This window comes from Staurois parvus, unplaced genomic scaffold (assembly GCF_062004578.1).
Source record: "Staurois parvus isolate SC_StPar_1 unplaced genomic scaffold, SC_StPar_1.0 ptg000018l, whole genome shotgun sequence".
Lineage (NCBI taxonomy): Eukaryota > Metazoa > Chordata > Amphibia > Anura > Ranidae > Staurois > Staurois parvus.
In genome coordinates, this window is record NW_028317814.1 from 24,517,994 (window position 1) to 24,530,160 (window position 12,167).

Genomic DNA, 12,167 nt, shown 5'->3' on the forward strand with positions numbered 1-12,167 from the left:
AGACAAGGGTGACACCTTGTGGACATTTGCTGTTATAACATGGTGGATATTTTAAAGTGTTCCTAAACCCACAACAGTACAATCAGTGTGTATATGCAGTAAAGCATGCTTGTTATACTCACTGTGGAACCCAAGGGTGTAATCCTCTGTATTGTGTAAAAAGGCTGTTTGATCCTGACTTCTCTGTCCCTCCTCTTGTTCCTATGTCCATGTCTCATCTCCTGATAAGACAGACTGAACCTGTAGCCATTATGCACATGCTCAGTTTAGTGTGCATTGCTAGAGAGGTCTTTTTTCTTTCTTGGAAGAGTGCATGTGATCAGCACAGGGCCAATCAGCACTGCCCAGACAGAGGTCAGGGGTTCTGCATCCTCCTAGAGCAGAAAAAACTCCTCCTACAAGCTTTAACCAGTGCTCTGCTGGACACAGATAGAAGTCACAAGAATGCTCTAATGTCTGATGAGAAAAGGTATTTAGCAGTTAACCAAAATAATTGCACTTCCATGTTCTGTGTACTGTGGGAGACCAGATATAGTGTATGCAGGGTCCGGGGTGGACTGACCATTTGGAAACTCAGGCACTGCCTGAGGGCCCAGGGTCAGTAGGGGGCCCCATGAGATGCCCCTTGTACCTATTTCATAGGCTTTTTTGAGTTTGGGCAAGGAAACAGGGGCCCCATGAGTTTTCAGTCCACCCCTGGTCCGGGGAGACCAGATATAGTGAATGCAGGGTCCTGGGAGACCAGATATAGTGAATGCAGGGTCCTGGGGACCAGATATAGTGAATGCAGGGTCCGGGGAGACCAGATATAGTGAATGCAGGCTCCAGGGAGACCAGATATAGTGAATGCAGGGTCCGGGGAGACCAGATATAGTGAATGCAGGGTGCGGGGAGATCAGATATAGTGAATGCAGGGTCCTGGGGACCAGATATAGTGAATGCATGGTCCGGGGAGACCAGATATAGTGAATGCAGGGTCCTGGGGACCAGATATAGTGAATGCATGGTCCGGGGAGACCAGATATAGTGAATGCAGGGTCCGGGGAGACCACATATAGTGACTGCAGGGTCCTGGGAGACCAGATATAGTGAATGTTGGGTCCTGGGAGACCAGATATAGTGAATGCAGGGTCCTGGGAGACCAGATATATTGAATGCATGGTCCAGGGAGCCCAGATATAGTGAATGCAGGGTCCAGGGGAGATCAGATATAGTGAATGCAGGGCAGTGGGGACCAGATATAGTGATTGCAGGGTCCTGGGAGACCAGATATAGTGAATGCAGGGTCCGGGAAGACCAAATATAGTGAATGGAGGGTCCAGGGAGATCAGATATAGTGATTGCATGGTCCAGGGAGATCAGATATAGTGATTGCATGGTCCAGGGAGATCAGATATAGTGAATGTAGGGTCCGGGGAGACCGGGTATAGTGAATGCAGGGTCCTGGGAGATCAGATATAGTGAATGTAGGGTCCGGGGAGACCGGGTATAGTGAATGCAGGGTCCTGGGAGATCAGATATAGTGAATGTAGGGTCCGGGGAGATCAGATATAGTGAATGTAGGGTCCGGGGAGACCGGGTATAGTGAATGCAGGGTCCGGGGAGACCGGGTATAGTGAATGCAGGGTCCGGGGAGACCGGGTATAGTGAATGCAGGGTCCGGGGAGACCGGGTATAGTGAATGTAGGGTCCGGGGAGACCGGGTATAGTGAATGCAGGGTCCGGGGAGACCGAGTATAGTGAATGCAGGGTCCGGGGTTTAGTAACACTTTAAGGTCAAACCACTAACATAAAGTACAGCATCAACGGGGAAAATTAGGTTCAGTAATCTTTATTAATCATTATCTTTTGCAAGACAGCATTTTTCAGCAAAGGCAAACAGAAAATGACTTAAAAAAAAAACAAAACCATATAGGTTATGGCTTAGTGCATTAAGTATATGGTGGGGGTGTATTTCCTCTGCACTGGTCTGCCTGCTATATAAACCAAACCACCCATAAACTGCAAGGAAAAGTCTGTCCCATCATGTTTAATGGTGAAGTTTTTATCTAAGATCTGCTGTGGGTTTCAGTATACCAAAATACAGTCTTCCTCATTTTGAAAATGCATACATCCTGGTTTTCTATGGCCCACAATGAAAAAACATGCATGTTTTGAAAACATTTAAAACATGTTTTTATATGGATCTGAAATGTGCTGCAAGCATAGGACAGCTTGATATTGTTTTATACACACAACTGAAAACCCCCCCCCAAAAAACAAACAAAACAAAAAAAAAAGTTGTACCTTTCTTTCCGCAGTCTCCTCTTTTCTACATTCATTCAAAGCGCTGAATTTATAAGCTTACCTGAGAGTTCAGATAAAAGGGGGCGGAGAGCTGAAATGACACCCCACAGAGCTCAGTGAGGAGAGCTCTGAGAGCTGATTGGAGGAAAAAGACACCCCCCCTCCCCCACACACAGGAACAGAGATGAGGCTGTATGGTTTGAGATCATAGAAAGGCAACAGTAACTCAAACAACCACTCGTTACCACCAAGGTATGCAGAATACCATCTCTGAACGCACATGTCGTACCTTGAAGCTGATGGGCTACAGCAGCAGAAGACCACACCGGATGCCACTCCTGTTAGCTAAGAACAGGAAACAAAGGCTGCAATTTGCACAGGCTCACCAAAATTGGACAGCAGAAGATTGGAAAAATATTGTCTGGTCTGATGAGTAGATCAGCAGTTTTTTTAAATACTCAGACCAGCCTGTCTGGCAACAACCAAGCCATGTTCAATGTCACTTAAATCCCCTTTCTTCCCCATTCTGATGCTCGGTTTGAACTTCAGCAAGTTGTCTTCACCACATCTAGATGCCTAAATGCATTGAGTTGCATGCGATTGGCTGATTAGCAATTTGTGTCACCAAGGTATTAAACAGGTGTACCTAATAAAGTGGCTGGTGAGTATTTCTGCACTATGACCCAGATTCAGCTGACAGTGGGATTTAGCCAGTGGTGACTCTGCAGGGATCCCAACAATATAGTCGGGATCCACGCAGATGCCTGACCAGCAGCTGGCTCAGCCTCCCAGCACGCTGCTGCGAACCTAAGCCAGACGCTGCAATCACATCAGTGATTGTGTTTATTTCTTTCCTATCCCACACTTCTCCTTCAAGCCAGCCTGGCATCTGCTGAGCTCTTGCTCTAAAGGTCATTCTGATGTAAGCAAATGCTCTCCTTTCTGTATTTTTTCTTTAATCGCTTCCTGACCGCCCTATAGCAGATACACTGCTACAGGGTGGTACAGGTGTGAAAAGTGTGTGTGGGTTTTAGCATTTCCGGGTAGGGGGTGCGAGGAAGACGCGCATGCACCCTACCCATGCCACCATTCGTGGCGGTCAATCATTGGGTCCCGGCCGGTGAATGCTGAGCATCTCTGACGGGGAGAACTGTTTGTGCAGCTCGTGCACACTGCTTTGGATGGCTGTGCACAGCACAGCCATTCAAAGCAGTGTGATTACAGTGAAGCACAAACACACCCAGCACACAGTTAACCCTTTGATCACACCTCATGTTAACTCCTTCCTGCCCAGTGCCATTAGTACAGTGTCAGTTTTTTTTTTAGCACTGATCGCTGTATTGGTGACACTGGGGATGTCAGTGACACCAAGTCAGTTCCCCCCAGTGTCAGAATGCCCGCCGCAGTCCCGCTATAAGTCGCTGATTGCTGCCATTACTAGCAAAAATAAAAATTCCAGTATCTATACCGACATTTGTAAACGCTATAACTTTCATGTAAACCAATTAATTTAGTCCATAGTGTGCAGGCAGAGTACCAAGTCATTCCTATGGGTAAGTGGAAGAGGTTTTATAAGGTATTTAAATCAGAATCAGCAGCAAAACAACCTTCATGTGAGCAATCAATGCAACAAATGACAAACTGTGTAAGAATTACTATGTAGCAGTCTTGCCCAATATCCTTTGCAAATGAACGTTTATTTAGTCAAATGAAACCAATATGTGTTCATAACATCCTATCATATAAATCAAGATAAAACTGTGAAAGAATTAGTTTTTCGTAGAATATTCTAAGTTGTACTGTAGACATGTTCTTGGAAAGTTATGCCGCTGACATAGCTAGGCGAGGATGGACGCCGCTCAAACCAAACCCCAGGAGTCAGAGAAGAACAGGATGTAGTAGGATGGCCTCAGCCAGGGGTGTCCAAACTATGGCCCTCCAGCTGTTGAAGTACTACAAGTCCCATCATGCCTCTGGGTGTGTTGCCTGTGGATATCAGTCTTGCAAGGCTTCATGGGACTTACAGTTCCTCAACACCTGGAGGGCCATAGTTTGCCCTCAGCCGTCACTCTGGCCACGCCCTACTGACAGGTTTCACCCCGCCCATAGGGAGTTTGGACACAGTGGCTCTGGCTGTGAAGCCTCTGTGACCAAGCCCATGATCTGGGCGAAACGCGCCAGTGGACGTGGCCAGAGTGACGGCTGAGGGCATCCTACTAAATCCCGTTCTTCTCTGACTCCAGGGGTTCAGTTTGAGCGGCGTCCATCCTCACCTATATTGCTAATTGTCTGGAATTACTTGGGAAGCTTCTCCCACCTTTTCTTCTTTGCCGACGAGGTGACCTTCGTTTTCTGTCAGCCTTGAGCGGTGCCACAAGCATATTCATGCTGGCAAAGTTAGGCTTTAAACTGGTAAACAAAATGAGATCAGCTAAGTCTGCTATGGGGAGCATAAGTTCAATTGACAAAAACTTAACACGAGGCTAAAGGATTTTTTTTTTTTTTTTAAATCATAACGTTCAACTGTTACTGGACAGCTGAAAATATCTGTCACTTTTATAAAAAAAAAAAAAAACTATCCTGGTGTGTGCTAGTCAACTGAGGACTAGAACGTTCCATCAGACCTTCACATTACAATCTGTATTGCCAAAGCTTACCAATCACTTAAATTACAAATCTGCAAATCAAATAACTGAACGAATATTTGCATCTTGCATTTTGAATATACTGATTAGACAAGGGTTTGGATCCCTTTAAGTAGCTGTAAACCCTAAATGGATGACATTTAGATTGCTCTGTGCGCTGTCATGTTTTTTCTGTTTTTAAATAAAATTCTTGGTTTCACCATTTTCCCCACTATCAATGCTGCTGATTTCCTGCAGCCTCTTTCAGATTTTTCCTGTCTCACATGCGCTCACTCCAGTTTCAGACGCACATCATTGCTCTTAACTAGCTTCTGATAACAATAGTAAACCATGCGTCTGCAATGTGTGTCAGCATGGCTAATTCTAGTCTCCATCAAGAGTGTATGTACCAGGGTGACAACTCCAGATCAAAGCAGAGAGATTGTTGTCATCCTACAGCTGTCACCCAACAACAGACATTTTTGGAACAAGGTTCTTATAAAAAATTGTGAAGACTATATTAACATGTTAAAGCTTTTATGAGGTTTTAGTGATTGGATTTATATATACTTTAATGACTGCATTCTTATTCTGCAACAATGTTTGTTAACCCCTTGGATTCGGCGCCTCCCAACCCTTTAAGGGTTTCAGAAGCCAGGAGACGGGGCGGGGTTTTAGGGTCATGTGATCGCCGTGATTTGCTCTCACGGCAGTCACACAATCAGGAAAGGTCCAGATCGAAAGAGATCGGGACCTTTCTGTGAGTACCGGACATGTATGCTGGCAGCGCGCTCTCGGCACATATGTATTTCTTAATTGCACGCAAATGTGCGGCCGCTCAGCGTCGAGGTCCAGACGCAAGGAGGCCGCACATTTGCGTGCGGCCGGCGCCAAGAGGTTAAACAGGTCCTCAACTCAGATCCTCTTAGATCTGTCCTCAGACCATCTGACGACACCTTTTTGTAATAGAGAGAGTAAGAAAGTAGTGAAAACCACCAGTTTCTTCTGCAGAATTTAAAATCTGCTCTAAAAAAATACTTGGAATCTGAACTTACATGATACATAGCTTGCATCTTTTCCAGAGGTTGAGCACTGCCAGCAGCTTCTAGCACTCTATAGGAGTTTCTTCTATGATAGGCAATACCTCTCATGTTCTCTTTAGGTGCACTCTCAGTAGGGAGGAGACATTGAAACAAGGGCTGTCTCTCTTGATGGATTATCTTTAGGTGGATTTTCAGTAGGAACCGCGGGGAAGAGCCATTGAAACAAGAACTGCTGCTCCACATTCAATGTAGTGAAACACAAAGCTAAGTAAAGGTTTGCTGTATATAAACTATATGCTTAATGTATTTCTTACATACCATATATTTTAGAGCAGTTAACACATATATGAATCATGAACCAATAGCTCCAAGTAGTCATCTGGTTTGCAGAAGTCTGCACTTTTTTCACACCTCATACAAACATCTTTAGTAAACAATGGTACATATGCAACGTTGTTAACATTGAAACCATATTTTCCCATTTGCTTCAGTACTTTACTGAAATATTCAAAAGGAAGGATCTTATTGGCTGCTATTGGCAACCCAGACAGGCAGTTCTCCCATTAGACACTGGCACTATTGGTAGTTTCCACGGTGTTGAGTTGGGAGACACTGTTCTAGAACACATACAACATTTATAAGTTAAGGTGCCGATGGACATTTTATACTTTCACAATTGCTTATTTTATGTACCATTGGCTGTGCCAAACACTAAGCCCCCCATGAGAGGATGCACAGCCCAGAATAATAGAAGTAAAATACACTATATTTCAGTGTAGAAAGATCTTCCGAAAAGAATGGGACATACTTCCATGTATTTCACTGGGTAACAATCTTTACAGCTTGTGTGACAGATAAATTCCACTACAGAATTTCAACTGAAATATTGAGAGGAGGAAAAAAAACAAAAACTTGGCCGGTCTTGGAAAGTCTCCTTTACATTCTGACATGGTGTTCTGGATTGTCATCAGGGGTAGTTGATGGGTTCGGTTAGAGCAGATTTTTTTCAGCAACTTTACGTAGTGACTTGTCTCCATTTTAAGTAGAGTCCACATTTTTTTCTTCTAGTTTCCAGATGATCTCTTTCCTGCAGGACAAAGATAAATCAAAAATGGGATTTATCTATTTAGTAATCGCTTTAGACACTGAGAATATATGATATAAAAGGGTAAGTTCACCTTTCGTAACATGTTACACTCATATTCAGGGTTTAACATGTAACAATCAGACCAGCCTCCGCCCCCTATCCCTGTTGTGACAGCTGGCGAGGGATCTTCTCCTCCCCACTGCAATTAAAAAAACCCTGAAAAATGACAGCGTTTGCGGTTTTGCCTACCCAGCTGCGAAACTCATTAACAGTCTTCTGTGAATGGAAAAACTACAAGTCCTGGCAGCCTTTGCGTCTATCAGCTTGTAATTTTCAATGAACTACCACGGCACTGCACAGCGCCGTGGTGGTTCATTGAGCCTTCCTATCAATAAGTATCTGCTTGCTTGTACAGGATATACGAGCAAGCAGATATACGGACAGGTCATGGGAAACCCTGCATGGCACCAGCAAACTGATGATCGATGGTGCAATGCTTTAGTGGCTCCACAAACAAATAATAAATGCACACTTTTTTACCTACAGAAAAAAAAAAGTGCATTTATTAATTTTTTGCTAAATGGTGAACTTATCCTTTAACGCGACCCCGTTACTATAACAATAAATAAATAATTTTGAGCCATATCTGTAAAAGAAGATAGAATATACTCACTATTCCTGCTGTCCACACCGCTGAATTCAACTCCAGTGCTGAGAAATCATTTACTGAAGTGTGAAGTGAAACTAGGGGTGTCAATCTCAATGGGTGCTGACAGCTCCCACCAATTCTTCCCTTTGACCTCCACTCATTAAAAGGATATGGTGGTGATGTGGAGGTGGCCAGCAGGAGGAGCCAATTGGCTGTGGGGGGACCAGAGAGATTGACATTCCCAGAAGTGTTAGTTTCAGTGCAAACTTTGGCAAAAGATGTTCAGCAGTGAAACGGAGTTCGCCAACGTGGACAGCAGGAAAGGAAAGTATGTTCTTTCCTCTTTTACATATCAGGATCTCCGACTCAGCCAATCAGAGGAAGCTTTGTATTTATTCACAGAAAACAAAGCTCCCCGTGAATGGGTGAGCAGCCCTTAGCCCACCTTGATTTTGTTTCAGGAGCAGGACTCAGCACTGTATATGTAGCCAAGGCTACAGTTTATACAGAGCTCCCAGCCACAGCATCAGTTCACATTGGTCCAAACAAACTATTTAAACTTCACTAAAAGATAAGCCTTTAAAGCTACACAAATATCTTAGAAAGATTGTATATAAAATGAACAAGTACATTCAGCGCTCACACAATGATGAAATTGATAATGGTATATCAGTCCACAACAATTGGTAAATGAAGAATAAAACTGACTGTGCAGAAGGTAATATCACAAGAGTGTGTCCAAAAAGTCAATTCATCCGAGCGGTATGCATAGTAGGGGAGGTATGGACCACGGGAACAGAAGCACATGTGATGGGACTGGCAGCTCCTCACCAAGGATACAGGGAATCCCTCGAAGACAAGCAAAATGACAAGCAGGGTGCCAGCTCAGCGTGGGTTAAAACAGAGAAGATTTTCAATAACTTACATCTAAAACTCCCTCGGTCTGCAGGCGGGATGTGTACAATTGGCAGAAGCAATGAAGCCACAGATCACTGGGAAGGTGGAGCTGATGATCACTGCATAGCCTTGGGGGAGACCCGCTTGTGGACTCCATGGTGTTTCTCCAGGTCTTCCCGCCGAGTGAAGGGGAGATGTGACAGGTGCCTTGAATGGCAAGTGGGTGAGCTGCAACGCATTTCAGAAGCTCTGCCTCCTCGAGGGGCGGACCTGCTTGACAAAAGAAGTGGAGCTTCTGAAACGTGTTGCGGCCCACCCACTCGCCATTCACGACACCTGTCACACCTCCCCTTCACTCGGCAGGAAGACCTGGAGAAATGCCATGGAGTCTACGAGTGGGTCTTCCCCAAGGCTATGCAGTGATCATAGGCTCCACCTTCCCAGTGATCTGTAGCTTCACTGCTTCTGGCAATTGTACACATCCCGCATGATCACCGAGGGAGTTTTAGATGCAAGTTATTTAAAATAAAGCTTCTATGTTTTAACCGACGCTGACCTAGTGCCCTGCTTGTCTTAGAGGGATTCCCCATATCCTTGGCGAGGAGCTTCCGGTCCCATTGCGTGTGCTTGTCCTTTTGCTGGAAAGATCGTATGCCTTTTTGATGGGCACTAAATAAAGCTGCAGCTGGTAAGAAAGAGCATCTCTGACAAGAGGCCAGGCATTGACAAAAAACTAGGAGCATAAAATATTACATGCATCTGTAGTGTACCCCCAGACACTAGATGTGTTTCCCCACATGGTGCCAATTTAGAACAAGTACAAGTGAAGATGAGGAGCAGATTCGGAATGAGCATAATAAAAAGGGAGAACTGGTCTTGTAGAAAGAAAATTAGGATTGCTCCTACCGTCATGAACTAAACATTTTCTTTAGTTTGCTTAGGAATCCCTCCTCGTTTTCCCCTGCCTGCTCAGTCATAGGACTCTCCTTCCCAGCTGCAGAGCTCTGTCGGGTACTATCTAGTGGGCAGAAAGAGCAGAACAGGAATCAGCCCAGGACAATGCAAGTCAATGCAAACTAGCACTCATATACGAATAGAAGAAAGGTCTTTATACCCTAGCCATAACCCTGCATTTTATTGTGCACTGCGAAAATGGCAAATCTAAATTTCAGACAATTTGAAGTCCAAATTTTTTCAATGGACGTTTGAATGAATCTGGTTATGTGCAAAAACGTTTTATTTACAAGACCTACCACTGCTGACCCTTTCTCACACTATGACAATATAAAAGATAAAGCTGCTAGCAGGTATAATGTACAAGCACCAACTCCGTCCAAATGCTGGACAATGGATACAATTCTAGTTCTTTCTGCTATTGTTGAAGCTTGTCTGCCTTCTTCCACATCCACCACAAACAATAAGACAGCCCATCAAAGTGATGGATGAATAGGAATGTATGGAGACCAGGAGGTATCTGGCAAGCTTCAACACCATCAGAAGTGTCAGAGCTTTTTTTCAATAAAAACTTCCAGATATTTAAGTTGTAGGGCTTAAATCTGCCACAGGTAAGCACAAGCACCCGCCTGCCGTTCATACCTGTAAGCAGTTTTTATTTTTGAAAGCCATATGGAAAACTTAAGAAAAATGACAGTATTAAAAGTAGAGATGCACCGAAATTTCGGTGGCCGAAAAATTTTGGCCGAAAACACCCCTTTCGGTCATTGGACGAAATGAAAAAAAAAGCACCGATACAGGTGCTGAAAAAACCCTGCCCCTCACCCCTTGGTAGTTCTCAGCCTTACCTGAGAAACCATCAATCCGGGTGCTGGGAATAGAGATGAGTGAAGGAAAGATGGCTGCTACTCATCTCTATGGCTTTGGAGGACCGGAGTGATGTCACTTCCCGTTCCGGCCATTTTTTTTTTTAAGGCACTAGATCAATGCTTTTATTTTTGATCCAATGTTTTACATTGTAGAGGAGAGATGTGGGGTCTTATTGACCCCACATCTCTCCATAAAGAGGACCTGTCACTAATTATTTCTATCACAAGGGATGCATGCATTTCTTGTGATAAATATAAAAGTGATTTTTTTTTTTTTTTTTTTTTAAAAGGGACAGTGCACTCTCCCAAGTAAAAAAAAATAAAAAATAAACCTCTCTAGCAATACAAAGCAAACTGAGCATGTGACTACGGATTCAGTCTGTATCAGGTGGTCATTTGAACAAGAGGAGGTGCAGAGAAGAAAGGATCAAACTACCTTTTTACACAATGCAGAAGATTAACCCCTTAGCGAGTATAACAAGCATGCTTTACTGCATATACAGACTGATTTTACAGTTGTGGGTTTAGTAACACTTTAATAACAGAAACACACCCACTTTCACTGGCAGTTTTTAAAAATACATACGGCAAAATGTAAAGAACATGACCAAATTGTGGGTACATTTTAAAGTGCGCCTGGGTACTTTTAAAACATTCCATTCCGTCTCGAGATTCCGTGTATCATCAATATTCTGCTGAGTTGTATAGTTTCTCTTTACCTGCTGTTGTGTTGGAAATGCCATTCACCGTGCCCTCCACGTCTGTCTCTTCCTCAGCAAAGCTCAACATCAGTGCCCGCTGTCTGTCTGACAGATTTCTATGATCAGGAAAGGAATGTTAAAGATCAGCAAATTGAGGAACGTTATATAGATTTAGGGTATTTGCAAGGGTGAAGTTACTTCTCCTGCAGCACTACAGAGAGCTAAAGAGAAGACCAGAGGAGAACGGCTTGCTTTTTCCCCAATATAACATAAAATCCATCTCTTGTCTTCCTTTGAGTTCCCTCTAGTGGTTGCCAGGAGCAGTTGATAGTAGTAGTAAACATACTGCTTCCAGGCCGAAAGTACCATGTCTGAAACACCTGGTTGTCAGCAAAAAAACAGGTACCCCTCTTAAGTGACATTTTTGATCAGGAACATTTAAAAATAAGTCAAATTGCACCTAGTCTTAAAGTATAGGTGTGTTTTCACCACTTCAAGTCCGGACACTTTCACCTCCTTCCCATCCAGGCCAATTTTCAGCTTTCAGCGCTATCACACTTTGAATGCCAATTGTGCAGTCATGCAACACTATACCCATATGAAATTGTTAGCATTTTTTTTTTTTTGAGACAGATGAAACTTTCTTTTAGTGGTATTTATTCACCACTGGGATTTTTTTTTTTGCTAAATAAATGAAAAAGACCAAAAATTTAGTTTTTCTTATAAAATTTTGGAAATAAATAATCTTTCTTCATAAATCTTGGCCAAATTGTATTCATCTATCTTTTTGGTAAAAAAAAAAAAATAAAAAAAAAACCCAAATTAGTTTATTATACATTTTTCAAAATTTTTTTTTACATTTTTATATTATTTATGTTTTTTTTACATACTGTCACCCTAGCAGTACAGTGTCACCATAGTGACACTGTACTACTTGGGGGGGGGGGTGATGAAGATTTATTTATTTTTTACACCGATTGTTTTTACACCCATAAAGTCTGTAAAAGCAATAATTTCTCTCTCTGGCTGCATTCTTGCAGCCATTGAAAATACTGTG

The 12,167-nt window shown here is 43.2% G+C and overlaps 1 protein-coding gene across 2 annotated transcripts in view; it reads right to left on the reverse strand.

Annotated features, from left to right (window-relative positions):
* Positions 1–3,840: 3,840 nt before the first annotated feature.
* DNAJA3 (DnaJ heat shock protein family (Hsp40) member A3) overlaps positions 3,841–12,167 on the reverse strand; it is a 29,824-nt gene continuing 21,497 nt past the window's right edge. Inside the window, exons 10-12 of one of the 2 annotated variants that reach the window (XM_089683329.1) lie at positions 11,129–11,226; positions 9,493–9,604; positions 3,841–7,040 (exon numbers count right to left, since the gene is read on the reverse strand). In XM_089683329.1, coding sequence (XP_089539455.1) covers positions 9,495–9,604; positions 11,129–11,226 — 208 coding nt within the window. In that variant the 3' untranslated portion in view covers positions 3,841–7,040; positions 9,493–9,494. The remainder of the gene's footprint in view (positions 7,041–9,492; positions 9,605–11,128; positions 11,227–12,167) is intronic. The other variant, XM_089683332.1, reaches the window with a different exon arrangement.